At 43.6% G+C, this 15,075-nt stretch overlaps 1 protein-coding gene across 3 annotated transcripts in view; it reads left to right on the plus strand.

The window, feature by feature from the left end:
* LOC135394410 (protein mesh-like) overlaps nt 1–15,075 on the plus strand; it is a 159,434-nt gene that overhangs the window by 137,969 nt on the left and 6,390 nt on the right. For all 3 annotated transcript variants that reach the window (XM_064625139.1, XM_064625141.1, XM_064625140.1), the window contains 6 exons: nt 5,712–5,848; nt 5,905–6,034; nt 7,115–7,263; nt 8,301–8,424; nt 11,492–11,668; nt 14,782–14,923. In XM_064625139.1, coding sequence (XP_064481209.1) covers nt 5,712–5,848; nt 5,905–6,034; nt 7,115–7,263; nt 8,301–8,424; nt 11,492–11,668; nt 14,782–14,923 — 859 coding nt within the window. The remainder of the gene's footprint in view (nt 1–5,711; nt 5,849–5,904; nt 6,035–7,114; nt 7,264–8,300; nt 8,425–11,491; nt 11,669–14,781; nt 14,924–15,075) is intronic.

Consider the following 15,075-nt stretch of genomic DNA (forward strand, 5'->3'; position numbering starts at 1 on the left):
GACCTCTGGTTATCTGCAGACCTTTGTCATTCACGAACAGCACAGCTGAATAGAACAATGCGGAAGAATCCGGCGAACCGTAGGACACATATTGAAGCAAATAGCCTCAGATTGCGAGCAGCCGATAGTCTGTGCCTCTTCTGGGCACCCTTTTCATTGCTGGCGACAAATTTAAAGGGAACCATCTGAAATGGGATAGCCATATGTGCGCGAAAGCCACTCGAAGTCTGTGGATGCTAAGAAGGAAGTTTCGTCATGGTACAAAATAATGATATTAAATTAACAGCCATATAAAACCTTAGTACAACCTTGGTTAGAGTATGCATCTGCAGTCTGGGATCCCTACACATGCACGCAATAAAAAAAATGAAAAAGAAGAAGAAGGAAAAAGTAGACAAAGTACAAAGATTAGCTCCCCGGCTTATATTGTCAGGGTTTCGAGGGACCTCTTCGGTTCCATGTATGTTGCAAGAACCAAATTTAGATTCACTTGCACATAGGCGCAAAGTAAATAAACTAAAACTGTTCTTTCTCCTATACAATGTCAGTTATTGACTATCAACATTAATAATACATTGTTAAATTTTGTCCACGTTCGACGCGAATAAACCATTCAAGAATGTCATTTATTTATTTATTTGTCAAAGTTGTTTGTTATTTGACAATTGACGTCAATTATTATTTGACAAAGTGTTGGGGGACTAGGGGTGAAAGACATGTAGTCACTATCTGTCAGAGAGGAAAAACCTATCAAGTTGTCGAATGGGACAGGGTGAACAACCCAGGCCCTTGGACCGCTTTCTGGATGCGAAGAAGTGGGTTAGGATGAGGAATGTGTCTATGGGCAAGCGTATTACACAGAGTTAAATATTCCTTAGGATAACAGCATCTTGGACTGACGCTTCTTTTGTTTTTCTTCTTGTTTTTTGTTACATCAACGCTACAAGCGAACCAATAAAAAAATCGATCAAACGACCGCTGCCGTTTCGATCAAACGGCGTTCGATCAAATGGCTTTCGACCAAATGTCCATGCTACAACATATAAAAACAACAGTGTACTCCACTACCGAGGCACTACGGCACGGGTTTCAGAGGACCGCCCTCGACCACATGTACTGTTGTCGGAAGCCTATCAGAAGACCGAAAATCATAACGCCGAATTATCAGAAGGCCGAAAAATCATAACGTTGAACTATCATAAGGCCCAAAGCCAAAAGGCCGAAACATCATCACGCCGTACTGCCAGAAGGCCGAAAAATCATAAGGCCGAAAATCAGAAGGCCAAAGAGACAGAAGACCCTGAATGGGGCTGTTCTTGCCATAAGATTATAAAAAAAAGTTTCATGACTCTTGTATCAGAAATCGAATAATTGGAATGCGTAGCATTTGGTGCTCAGAAATAGACTAAAAAAATCTACAGCATGTTTACTACCAAAAGGAAGTGCCTCGTGGGCGAATACCAGTGAATGACTTGTAGAGGAGATGGTGTTTTTCTACATTTGGTGACCCGAACGTGATTTGAACAAGCAACCGTCTGAATTGTTTGCTATACAGAAATGACTAACTATGGGTCATAAACCCAGTTAATGACCAATGAATTTACCCCTACATAGGATATCTGTGACAAGATCTGTAGGATTTTTTTTTCTTTTTGCTTCGCCTGCAACTTTCTGTACCGTTCTATTTCAAGAACTGTATAATGACCACGCTTGTCCCCTGACACAGGAGCACAGTATATGATTTCTTCTAGAATAGTCATCAGTTGTCCCAGGTCATTCACTCGGCTACTCACCCTACTTATCGAAAGGCCGAACAATTAGGTGCGGGTTTGAGTCAGAGCTGATGATAGGGAAGTGGTTTTAGGAATGACCGAGGTTGAAGCCGTTGTTGAAAATGGGATGAGAATGGAAAATGGCATCCCGCATAGCTCGTAATTTTTCATTTTATTTTATTGCCCTTGTGCAAAATAAACACATACAATAACACAGTGGTTCATATGTCTACTTTTCCTTTTTGTTTTCCCTTAAGTGATCGAAAGTACGTTATTAACGCGAAGTTCGGTGAAATAATTTATTTGCTGTATTAATTCACAACAAGTCTATCCTACTTAATTTGTAGAGCTAATCTTTTATCGCAGTTGGAATAAAAGTTTTCGTATCCTGGGTTCCTTATATTTCGGCCTTCCGGTAATTCGGTTTTCTAACTTTTCGGCCTTATGATTGTTCGGTGTTTTGATTTTTCGGCCTTTTGATTTTTGGCCTTCTGATAATTCCGCCTTATGAGTTTCTGCCTTATGACTGCCACCCACTGTTGTCATCGCCAACAAAAGCCTGTCCATGCAGTTCCTTGCAACAAATGTCATCTGCATTAATTTCGCAGCCTGCTGTGGTCAGTTGCATGCGTCTCCTGGTTTCACATAGAAAGATGATGCGCGCCCAGTCGATTGACAGCGGTACGGTGCCATCAAAAGTTTAATGAAAGAAACCGCCAAAAAAGTAGTATTCTTTCGTCATTAGACAGCATTACCAAACATACGCACAAAAACGGCCTGGGAGTCTCGTCAAAGTCCTTCTGTAGCAACATGTGTGGCATCATGTTCAGTAAAAGGGGGAAGAGTCTTCTGTCGGCATTATCTAAACATACGCACAAAAACGGCACGGGCATGGCATCTCATCAAATTCCTTTCGTAACAACACGTGTCGCATGACGCAGTGAAGACAAAAAGGGAGTATGAAACAGAGAGAGAGAAAACAAAAAACGCGCAGGGAAACAGTCCATAGTGACGCATTGTCCCGCCGAAACGACAAAGAAACAAAAACGGGGTATACCACTCACCGCCCGTGTCCCGGTCCACAGCGCATCGCACACGAATCGCATGAAATGCTCAATAAAAGGGAAGGCACACACACACACGCCAAAGAACGCCCTACTATCACCCAAACACGGGCGCAACGGTTCCGCGGACGTCTTGTCAAGATTACTCTGACAACGCATGTTCCATATATTTAATAAAACAAACAAACGCGGGCATCGCCCAAGGACGCCGCAAACGCGCCATTCGAAGTCCGCGCCTAACAGGCACTGAATCAAGCCATCATAAAACGTTCATTAAAAGCAAAAACAAACAAACGTGGTCATCGCTCAAGGACGCCGAAAACTTGCCACGGATATATTCAGGTAATGAATCAAGCCATAATAAAACGTTTATTAAAAGCAAAAACAAGCAAACAAACGCGGGCATCGCCCAAGGACGCCGATCGTGAAATGTTTATTAAAACAAGCAAAAACAAGCGAACACAGGAGCCGTTAAAATCCGTCAATTCATTCCACGAAAAAAAAAAAGGGACAAACATGGGATCATGACTCAGTACTTATCGCCGACCATTTTCGCAGTCCCAAGGAACGCGCGTCCCTAGGTTCACACAGAGCAGCGCCATCTCACGGGCCAACTCAGGGCCGTGGTGGATGGAACGACCCAGTGGACGTAGCATCGCCAAAAGCACGTCCCCGTCTACGTTCGAACCTCTGCCCCCAGATGGCACTCAGCCGACACCGTCCACGCGTCCTCCCATTGGCGCGCTCCGGGTGGGCGGGGCGCGCGAGGGAGAGGGAAAAACTCAGGCCAGCTCTCTAGAGAATAGTCGAAGGGACTGATACAAACAAAGCCTCAATCTGTCCCTTCTATGTTGTTCCAGCCTCAGAACATCAGTTTCTCTCTTGTTCAACAGGTGCCGCTTGCGTCGATTTCCGTCGTATGAATGTGTGTACGAGTGAGCAAAAAATGTAAGAGTGAAAGGAATGTGAGTGAGAGTGAGTGGCTGGTTTGTCGTCCCTTCAGATGACGCACCCCGAAAGTCGCTGGAGAGGCGTGTTAGCTTAGCTCAATTGGCCCTGGACCGTTAATCCAGAAGATGGGGGTTCGATCCCTACAGCTGGCTAACCTTTTCAGTGACTTTCATCTTTCATCGTTGATTTCTTAGGCATTTTGAGGCTTGTTTGTATCTGTCCCTTCTATGTTGTTCCAGCCTCAGAACATCAGTTTCTCTCTTGACTGTTTGAGATTCCAGAATGAATGACAAAAAATACTGTTTTACAAAAATTCTAATTTCCCAGCTTATTATTTGGAGGTCGCTATAGCTACCAATTTCGATTGCCTTTCTCAAATTGCACCATACTAGAATTGACTTTAGAATAAGTTTTTTTCACAATGTAAATTTTAGCAAAAACACATTCCCCAAAACTCACTTGAACAGTTAACCCTGCTTGTGTTACTTCATGATAGCTTAACCTCCAAGCAGCACATAACTTCTTATGAACGAGGAGAACTGGGCCTGTTGGTACGAGGTCATAATTTTAAAGCGCTACAAGGACAAGGACGGAGACAGGTACACAACACATAGGCGTTGTGTTCTGTACAACGCCTATGTGTTGTGTACCTCTCTCCGTCCTTGTCTCTGTAGCGCTTTAAAATTATGTTCTTATCAACGCAGAATTCGTTCTAACGGGACTATAACAAGATCTCTGGTGTAATATTGCGTTGCCGGAGCCACCGTCCCCCAGCATTTCCCTCTTGACCACCTCTTGGCCATCTGCGTACCAGAGCCCACCCTTCCCAATTTGCTCAACCTCCCCTCGCGACTATGGGTGCGTCGTGTGATAGGCTGTGTCCAGCGATACGAATGTCACACCATAGGAAGATTACCGACTGATCTGTGTAGTTACTGCTCAATGTACCTTCCACCGTGCTGATGACAGACATTCCATGACAGTGACACGTGCTAAGAAAACTACTCGCGGAGATGTTTCCAGCATAAGAACCGTGGGCAGCGCACACTCGTCATGATGTTGGTACTATATATTATAAAACTTTCAAAGATAAGAGGCTCTTCATAATCGGTTGTCGTTGGACAACGAAACTAGTCTTCTGTTTGCTTCTTGAAACTGGTTGAGGTGTCCGAAGACATAGACACCACATAAAGAACGCTTCCCCACGCGCTTTGGAGATATCAGTTCCTCACGGACAAGTGCTTGTCGTATGTCCTCCGCAATTCCCGTATGCATGTATCGGCGAATGCATTCTGCATGCACTATGTTTGGCCACAATGCTAAAGGAGGCCAATGGTCACGATGTATAGTGATGGGGCATTGGTTGTACCCCTGGAACAAACAGCACTGTCTTTATGTCAGACTGTTAGATGTGGCTTCCAAATCCAGACCTTCACATTGGTGGTGGTGGTGGTAGATGTAGTAGATGTAGTTTGTGTAGCGGCTGCGGTACTGTTAACAAGGCGCACTTCAAATTCTGCAGTATGAACATTTTGTAAAGTAAGCGAAGGGTCAGATATTTTAAACCACAATCTAGCAAACACAGTAGGCTGAAAAGTCATGGACTTTACGCTTATGGTGACATAAAATATACAGTTATATCGGCCTAAATTTGTACGCTGTGCCACGGAGATACGCAGGTCAGTTGCATAAGCCTGGGGGCAGCAGGGGAGGGAGAGAGAAGGTTATGACAACACCACGAGGACTTGGTGAATGAAATTTCTGTGGTTTTTCCAATTAGCCATTCATGACGGTCTTCTACTGAATGTTGCTGGACTTCTCACGTGTACGTCAAAAATAAATAAAAATCTGGCAAAGTTCATGTGCACATCTGCCATAGAAGTTGCAGCAGAGCGATTAGTACTGATTCTGATTTCATGCATAGGTGTGACAATTTACCAGCCCACTGGATACTACAACATGTCAAAAATTGTGGCTATGTTTGACTCTGGTGCCGGAGTCGAAGTCATGGTGAACAACGATCAACTCATGCTCAACGTCTTCCTCCCTGTGGAATTTTTCGTAAGCAATTATCAGCTACTGCGAAGGGAACAATGATAACCGTCCTTTCTCTGCAGAATGTTACGCATGGACTGCTAGGATTCTGGGACAAGAAGAAGGAAAACGACTTCATGCCTCCTGGAAGCACTTCATACGTGTCAATCTCAGCATCCTCTCAGCAAATATATGACAGTTTTGCTAACCTCTGTAAGTATGTAGAAACGGTTGTTGCTTCTCATGCAAAGCTACGACACAACGAAATGACTCTGCAAACCAATGTCTTCAACAGGGTGCTCTCCAGACACTCAAGTGTAACCCACTTGACAGGATAGTTCACTCTCCAAGCATCAATTTGCAGATATATTTGTTTCAACAGGGAGCACATTCCTTCATTTTCAGAATCGCTGCTTCACATCTCACCAGCTTGAGCGGTATAACTTATTATCGGCATTATAAATCATTATAACCCATACAGTTTGAAATTCCCACGACACAAGCGCGTTCCCTAGGAGCTAGGCTTTGTCCGCTCCTACTACAGCGTTCCTCTGGAGAGCAAATGTATACAATACAAAGGGCCCAATAATTTATATTTGTCTTGGTCACAGTAAACTCACGATAGTTTCGAGTCTGCAGTTGTGTCTGTCAATTATTGTCTTCAACCTACGTGTACCGTATTTTTGTGCTTCAGTTCATTATTTCAGTATGTACTTCCACTAACTACCCCACTTCAGTCCACTTGTTACATCGTTATAATACCACGAGCAAGAGTGTTGCCTGTGGTGCTGAAACTCCCTAGGGAGTCATCATCATCATCAAAATAAAGTTGTTGTTCTTGTATTATATTAAGCAGACGTTGACACTTCACAAGCTCTACTGAATACATGTGTAAAGATGGCACCGATGTTAGCATGCAATCCAACTTTTACTGTAAAGGGAGAAAACTGCACCTGTGAATGCATCCAGTTACTCTGCCTGCTCCTGTGGGAAACCATGTTGGGAAATGAACTTATGGGAACCAATAACGATGGCTAAGGGCGTCACTCTTTTCACTTCATTGCTGGCTGGTAGGCGATGCCCAAGTTAACTCGATAAGGTTGACAATAATTATTTTCTGTCAATTATTCTGGCCTTCAGTACAAATAATGTAAACATCACAAAGTTAACCACCAATGTCAAGGTGTTACAACCCCCTTTGCAAATAGTGTGCATATTTTAACAGAAGTTATGCATTAACAGCATAACGTTGACCCTTTTCTGCTCATCTGTTACTGTTGTGTGCTATTTCAGGGAGGCTATCAGAAAACGATGCACTCTTCAATCATAAAGCAACGGGTTACTTGTTCGGGCATTACGATGACCAGGGTTTCAGGCCCAATTTAGGAGACCCTCCAGCCATACCACAAAACTTCAGCTTCCGTCCACAAGACATCGCAGACGTAAGTCTAAGTGAACTGACATCGAAAGCTGGACTGCATCACCTATCACCCTCTACTATGTTTGGTGCATACCTATGGGTTGAATTTTGAATAAATGTTTCGTTCTATCAGAACGAGCAGTTAATATGAACTTGCACACAACAGCAATATTTCTAATGGGACACAAAAAGGCTGAAAGGAAGAAATTAATCACCCAGGTACCTTCCATATGAAAAATATCAAAAATCCATTACTGCAAATTCCGAGTTCTTAAGTAGAGAGTAATCCTGCAGGTCTCGACATATTAGCATTAAAATATTACATGGACATTCCCTGAAACAAATTTCGCTTCAACCTGGCTGCATTTAAATATTTTCAGGCTCGAGAGGTCCTGCTACTTGCATTAATCTCCTATGTAGTGCAAAATTGTTAAGGTGGAACTGTAGCAAACCGGCAATATTTTCCTACTTGAGGCACTGGGGTTGGGAACAAAATTACTCATTTCTGAATCCTCAGCTACACATCAGCCCACAACACTTGGATTTGACGCATGGGCATCACGATTTGAGAGAAGAGCTTGCTGAATGAGAAACGTCAAAAACCAGTATGAGGAACAGTATCTATAAGAACACCTCATTTCAATTTCACTCGGGCAAGCAATTCACAGAAAAGTACATGCAGTGGAATTTGCACTGAACGAGTGTCACACACAGTGCACAGTGTATTGAAACCCTCTCATCATTTTAGCACAAGTTTAGCACAGCTGGCGATGCAGTTATTGAACATCTTCTCTACACACTGTTGATAGGGGATAGTATTACCCATGCCCATTGCACGCTATATTTGCATTTCTGATAATTTTCTTGGGGTATTGCAAACAAATTCTTCATATAGTTTGACAGAATGCTCTCTATCGAGATCACGATTGGCGTAAATTGCGACACTGATAAAAAGAAAATATGTGTCAGGATCAGATCTGGTGAGCCTTGCTGTCCCTTTTCAGAAGACAGTGACACTCTTCGACAGCAGCTCTTTTAGTAACATATTGCCTTTTCCAGACATGTTCATCATCTAAATCATGCATTTACGACTTCATCATCACTGGTGACCGCAAGTTTGCAGCAACAACAAAAGCCAATGAGGCTGAAGCACACAGTGTGGCAAAGCTAATAAAAGAAGAAGGTACAAATTATTTTTCATTCGACTTTGTTAGAAGAACGATGTTGGCCACTTTCTCTGCATGTAACTCTACTCGGCACATAACCTCTACTCTGAGCTGAAAACCATACTGAAACCTGGAAACCAGTGGGAGAAACACAGATATAAAATAACATCATCATCAGAAGTAAATGAATACATTGTAGGGTGCCACTGGAGACTGTTAAAGAAGGAAGCCAATGGCGCACGGGCCTCATTCTGCTCCTAATTTAAGGGAACGGTGCACTTGCATATTCTTACATGCATGGTTAAGGAACACAGATGGACAAACGACACAGACACTGTCTTCTGTCCGTCCGTCTGTGTCTTCTCCGCGTTCCTTAAAGGGACTATCGCATCCGGGAACGTATGTACGATACCGAAAGGGTAATGTTCTTCACCACTTCAGAGTCAACTTTGCCAAATTTCTCTTCCGAAAACAGCTTACATATTAAGTAAACGAGTTTTAAAGATCCGCATTCCATCTGCAGCCACGACGATGACGTAAGCCAGGCGCACGAATTGGAGCGCAGCGCAGGCGATTGTCTCCGAGATCGTCTGCTTGTCGTTCGCATCGCAATATACTGAGTGAAAAGTCCTCGGTAAATACGCTGACTTTCGCTTACCAGTATGAGTGCAGACGTAACCATGTTACGTGAAACACGGCGTTACGCTCCTTGCTGTACGAACACGTTCAAAGTTAACCAGAAACAACATTCCGCGAGCCGGTAACAGAGAAGACGCCGTCCCCTAGCATTCCGCCTCGCCCGCCCGCCTGTCGGTCGGTTGCCAAGGCTACCAAGGTCCCTCCGGCTGCTCCGTGATTGGTATTCTCCATGTCAAAGGGTGCGCAGTGATTGGCCTCGTCCGTGTGACCTTTCCAGAGAGGGAATCCAGGAATGCGTCGTCTGCTCTTGCCAAGTTTTATATCAAACCACACAGGAACGACGCTGCCAAGTCGCGTCGGGTTTTCGGCGTTATTATCAGTGATGAACGCGGAGTAAAAAGGCACTACAGTTTCGGAATCGACCGGGATGGATGCGATAGTCCCTTTAACCGTGCATTCATTTTGCCAACACACTCTTTTTGTACTCTCATTATGAAGATTAAATGGTCATCAGACTGCAGATGTACAGGAAAAGAGACAGTCTCAAAAGACAGCCTCTGAGTAACCTCCAAATATATATAAACATATAGATAAATGTCCATCTTGATGATGCATATTTTTTGGCAGGGTAAATTGCCATTAATGGCATGTTATCGTGCCTACGATGTGGAAATAAGCATAGGCAAGTGCAATATGCTGGAAATTCAACTGCACTAGTAGTTCATGTGGTAGCACTAACTGCAACACTATGGCAAGCTAAGCCTCTGGCAGCTGTTAGATAATTAATAGACAGCAATAGTCAGAAAGTAGGATAGAAAAGAAAATTACTACAATCCTATAGGTTGCTACGGAGACAAACTCTTGCTTTCGACAGCATATGGATGGTAAGAAACTAACAATTTTTAGGGGTTTTGATGATTTCTTGGACTTGTTTGTTATCTGCAGACACACTGTTGGCATGAAAAAGTACTTTAATTTGGGCCTACAACGTGAAGAAGTGGAAAAGGGAAGAAATGGAGATGAGTAGGGCAAGGATCTTTAGGCATTTGTCTATAAATGCCTAAAAGTGCCTAAACGTGACATTTTCCAGTTTGCCTGCCTTTTTCACTATCTCACTGCATAATTGCCTTTTTTTAACCTTGCCAGGCCCTCATTACACTTGTCATATATATTTAGACGCAAAAACTAAGAGCGACAGTGCTAACTATGTCCAATTTCTCGTGCGACACGCTATATGCTCCTCGTGCAGCAAGGTTTGATCTTGGTCTCCGATGACCATGGTAGATCATGTAGAGGTGTCGTGCAACTATGCCATATTAGCTTTGTGCGCAATTGTATATTTTCTTATTTTTATTCACGACCGTAGGTTGCTTTCATTCTGGTAGCTGGAGGCACTTTGGTTTCTGCACTTTGGTTAGCTAGAAGATATTCATACAGAAAAAGGGATCAAGACACACAGCCTTTCTTGACGTTTCCAAAACTTCAAGGCTGGCTGGGATACTGAAAACATGATTTGTTATAGTGTACTTACAGGACAATGAGCGGCTAAAATACCAGTGTAAAAGATTGTGGTGCCGTTCTGGGGTTTGACCCCATGCATTGAAGTACTATTCTTGTATAAGGAGTTGAAGCTTGCTTAGTATCATATTATTATAACGAGTGCAAGCACCAGCATCGCATGTCGTGAAAAGCTTTACAAGAAACTCCATGTACATCCTCAGGAGAATGTGCCTATTATCTCTTTTTACTGCCTATTTTGGTGCTTTTGGGGGCTTAAGTGCCTGCCTATTGGTGCCTCTTTAGTGCCCAAAAATCTGGGCCCTAGAGATGAGATTAAGACTACTCTGACAATAACACAGTAGAAACGATGGTTATTTGTTGCTTTCTAACCCCGATTTTCAATGAGATCTCAAAACTTTCAAAACTGAGAGGGAGCTTTCAGAGGATATGTATGCATTCTCCGATAGGGGTTGCTTCAGACAGGACAAAAGTCGAAGATCAGGGTGCAGTAACAGAAATTAGGAATGTATTCCATAAGTACAGCCCATATTTGCTTATAAGACCTCAGTGTTGCGAGCTTGAAGGGGGAAAAATCATATTGTTTGCAGTATCAGATGGAGAAGGCACGTCAACACTCGCAGCACCAAGTATTCCATAGTAGTGTGAGCAGGATGACGGAGACAATAGCTTTGCCCTTCTTGTAGAACTGGAATAAACTTCTATCGAGCAGCGGCCTGCTACAAACTAGATTCCTGCATCTAGTTTGAAATGGAAGGAAGTACCCAATCTACGCACAAAATTTGCAATGGACACAGATAGGAGCACATATTTCTCCGAGTCTCGTGATCCCTAGACTATTTTTATTCGAGTTTACCAATTGATCTCAGCCAGAGCCCCATCCTCTCTCTGGCGTTTTATAATCATCATCATTTTTTCACTATGCAGTGATTCGCTGTCCTGCCATCGACAAGCCAGCCAACGGCAGAAAAAGTGAGATTCGGAACTTTGTGGGTCGCACAGTGAGGTTCTCCTGCAACGACGGCTACAGGCTGGTGGGACATGAAGTACGACAGTGCAAGGAGTATGGACTGTGGTCGTGGGGTGTCGATGTCACCTGCATCAGTAAGTCTTATTACACTTCGTCATCGTTAGGGCCTCAAAACAGACTGCACGTAAGACATCACAGCTCGATCACGAATCCTTGCCACAGCAACCGACATTTTTCGCCTGCCAACCACATTCAAGCCCAGTAGCACCTGAAGGAAATGCTGTGTTGCTTGTATTCACTTTCTATTTTCAATGTTTGCACACAGCACTGGTGACTGATGACAAATATTGCAAGCATGAATTTAACGAGCTTTAACGTGGTACATAGTTCGTGAATCAGTGTTTGATGTCGCTCATCATTCACATTGCCATCGTGTCACAATGATTAGATTAGGGGCAGCAAGAAGGTGGTAATAACAGTTATCTAATAGTTGGAACTGCTCAGAAGTTGGTGAATTGTTGGAAACATTGTTCTGAATGTTCTCTTAAGTGGTTATTTACACATCTCTTAGTTTGACCGATGTAGAAGGTTCAACAGTTTAATGGAACTGAGCATATAGCCCTTTTGGCACAATTCACGAATGGAGATCATGAATGAATGCATTTCAACTTGCGACATTGTTGGTTATTGCATAAGCAACACGTATGCCATAAGCAGCCAACCCAGACAACAGAATGTCCCGAGGATACCCTCACGATCCCATCACGTCTGAAATCACGAGATGTCCCGTTGAAAGCTTGCGTGGACGTCCTGTGGATATCTTAATGCGACTCCATCTGGAGTCTCTTCTATATGTCTGACTTGGGATATGTTCTGGAACGCGGAGGAAACGTGGGCGGCATACGATTCAGTGTTGCAAATTTCGCTAGTCTATTATGTAATATTCTGTTTCAAGTCAGCAGTATTTTCTAACATGTCAATAAGTACGGTGAATTACGCACAGAACACTTTCTCATGCAGACGTCTGAAACAGATCACAATGTTCTGGAAATGGATGTCTGTAGATGAACGATAGATGGACGTCCCTGGCCGTATATCCACAGGATGTCCCGTCGCGGCTGTTTCAAGAATACAAGATGCAAGATACAAGAGTTCTCACAAGGTGGAGGAGTCACTACAAGATTATATCATGGCTCCTGGAGTCATGTTCGGCAGTTACACCAGACCTTTCAGAAAGTGGCAGGACTGAAAACTCAGTGGCCCCAAATTGACAACTGTCAATTTGTAGCTGCACTTTGTGCAATAAACCTCTACCCGACAAACGTCATCATGACGTTGGTAGACAGACCGAAACCAAAACAGATCATAAGGGGAGAGCTGGGTTCTAAGAATGGGCAATTGTTCGCTGAAAGAAGAGTAGGACTGAAGGTCGCGTTCCTTTCAGAGACCATCGTAATCTCCTCAGGACCGTGGCTTTCGGACGTGATCTTGTTCGCCACTAGCTTTGAACGTAGTTCAACTCTACCAAACTCGTGGCGCTGTCGAACATTATGACGTCATTTGTTTACAAACAGGTAGAGGTCTATTACTATGATTATGAGTGATGCCACAGTTGTCGGTCTGTGGGTTAATTTTCTCACCGGAGGCTTCTGTAACGTGCGACGAGATCTCTGCGCACGGCACACTCTGTTTAACGATCCTCATGAACGCTGGCATATCTAAGCAACATGTACCCTGGCACCAAGCTGGTGGTGCCCTTGGCCGCGATTGAACCTGCAACCTTGAAATAAGTTGGCAGACACGCTACCAACTAGTGGCTCAACTAAAACAAGCAGAACCATCCATGAAAAACAAATATGCTCTTGCAACTTAAAAAATGGCCAAATATGCATTTTTCACGCATTTTCATGAGAAATATGCCACAATGTGCAAAACATGCGTTTATATGCACCATAGAACCCCTCTGATTGGTCCCAAACCAAGACCAAAAGCGTTTTTCATCGTCTAGATACGAAACCATATCAAGAAAGAAACATGCATTTGCATGAAAATCCGTGCTCTACTCATTACAATAAAAAATTGTGCTCCGGTGGAAGTACGGGTTCCGCAAGAAGTGTTTAGTTTTTTAGACTAAAAAAATACTACAGTTAGTAAGGATACTAGCAACAGAGGGTGCATATTGCTGGTATATTGGTGCTTACCCAAGCACATTGCGTCCTTGCAAACATGCAATACCGAACAGGAGTTGAGGCACATTTATCAGGAAAGCTTGTAGCCTAATATACCACAACAGTTTGTCTGTGCATTAGAGAGGGTAAAGCTTGGAGAAACAGTCTGTCTACTCACAAGGAAGCAATAAGGAGTGTTCGTATACCGGCATGGTTCTCCGCATAGTTCCACAGGAGAAACCACATGTGCCTCACCGTGAGCTCATACACCCTTATTGGGAGGGGGACCAATAAGGTCACTGATGGGGAGTGGAGAAGAGAAGGTGTGGGAATTGCTTTCCCACTTTGGGTTCCAAGAGCCATGCCAGTGAGAACGAGAGGAAGAGGAGACCAAACACACACAGGACTGTAGTCCCCAAACCAAAGGTTTAATAGTCTAAATACATACCCAACCTGGTATACACCAGTGTAACCTCTCACACGTTCAAGTCCGTGAAGCGCCGGAGCCTTCTGTCAGCGTCCTGTTCCGGGAGCTCCAAGCTTCCAGTCTTCTTCGCTGCCCCGGCGCCACTGAACTGGCCACCGCTGAGCACGCTCTTGCCTCTGCTTCATCGTCCTTTTTCTCCTTCCCTCGTGAGGCTCCGCCTCCTTGCAGGAGCACTTTCTTCCGTCTTTTCGACACACACCCGGCAAAGTTGCCCAAGCTGGCCAACACAGGGCCCACAAAGGAAACTAGGGAGCTGTACAAACAGCTGACCTACTTGCATAGGGCATTACTTTTTTGTGCACCATCGAGATTTGGAGGCACTCCCTCATGAGTACTCCAAATGCAACACTTTCATGCACTCAGAAATAATAAAAAAAATTAAGCTGTACCATAGACTCTGTATGTGATACAATATATGTAAGCTGCAACACATTTACAAAAAAAAAAGTGCATCCAGGTGCTTTCTCTTTCCCTCCAATATATATTCTGTCAAATGCCCGACAGATGGCAGGCAACAGGAAGTAATAGTTGATAATATTCATTCGCATGTCCTGACCAAAGTATAGTATGTCGTATTTCCTGTCTTTTCTAGGCAATGCAGCATATGCAAGAAAGATTGCTGGCATCACTTTGGGAATCCTCTTGCCTATCCTTATTCTCCTTTGTCTTCTGGTATTCTGCTTCTGCCGAAGAAATCGGCACCAGAGATCCCATTACACTGGCTCAAATGGAGAGTAAGTATCTTTAGAAAGGTCAGCAATTTGCCACTAAATATCATGTCAGACAAAAAAAAATGCATAATTGCTCTGAAACTGTCTGTTATGTTAGTTAGAATGAGAATAACTATGAAAAGATGGCTAAGAAGCAAGCGAGTTGGTGAAGTTGA

Source organism: Ornithodoros turicata, chromosome 5 (assembly GCF_037126465.1).
Source record: "Ornithodoros turicata isolate Travis chromosome 5, ASM3712646v1, whole genome shotgun sequence".
Lineage (NCBI taxonomy): Eukaryota > Metazoa > Arthropoda > Arachnida > Ixodida > Argasidae > Ornithodoros > Ornithodoros turicata.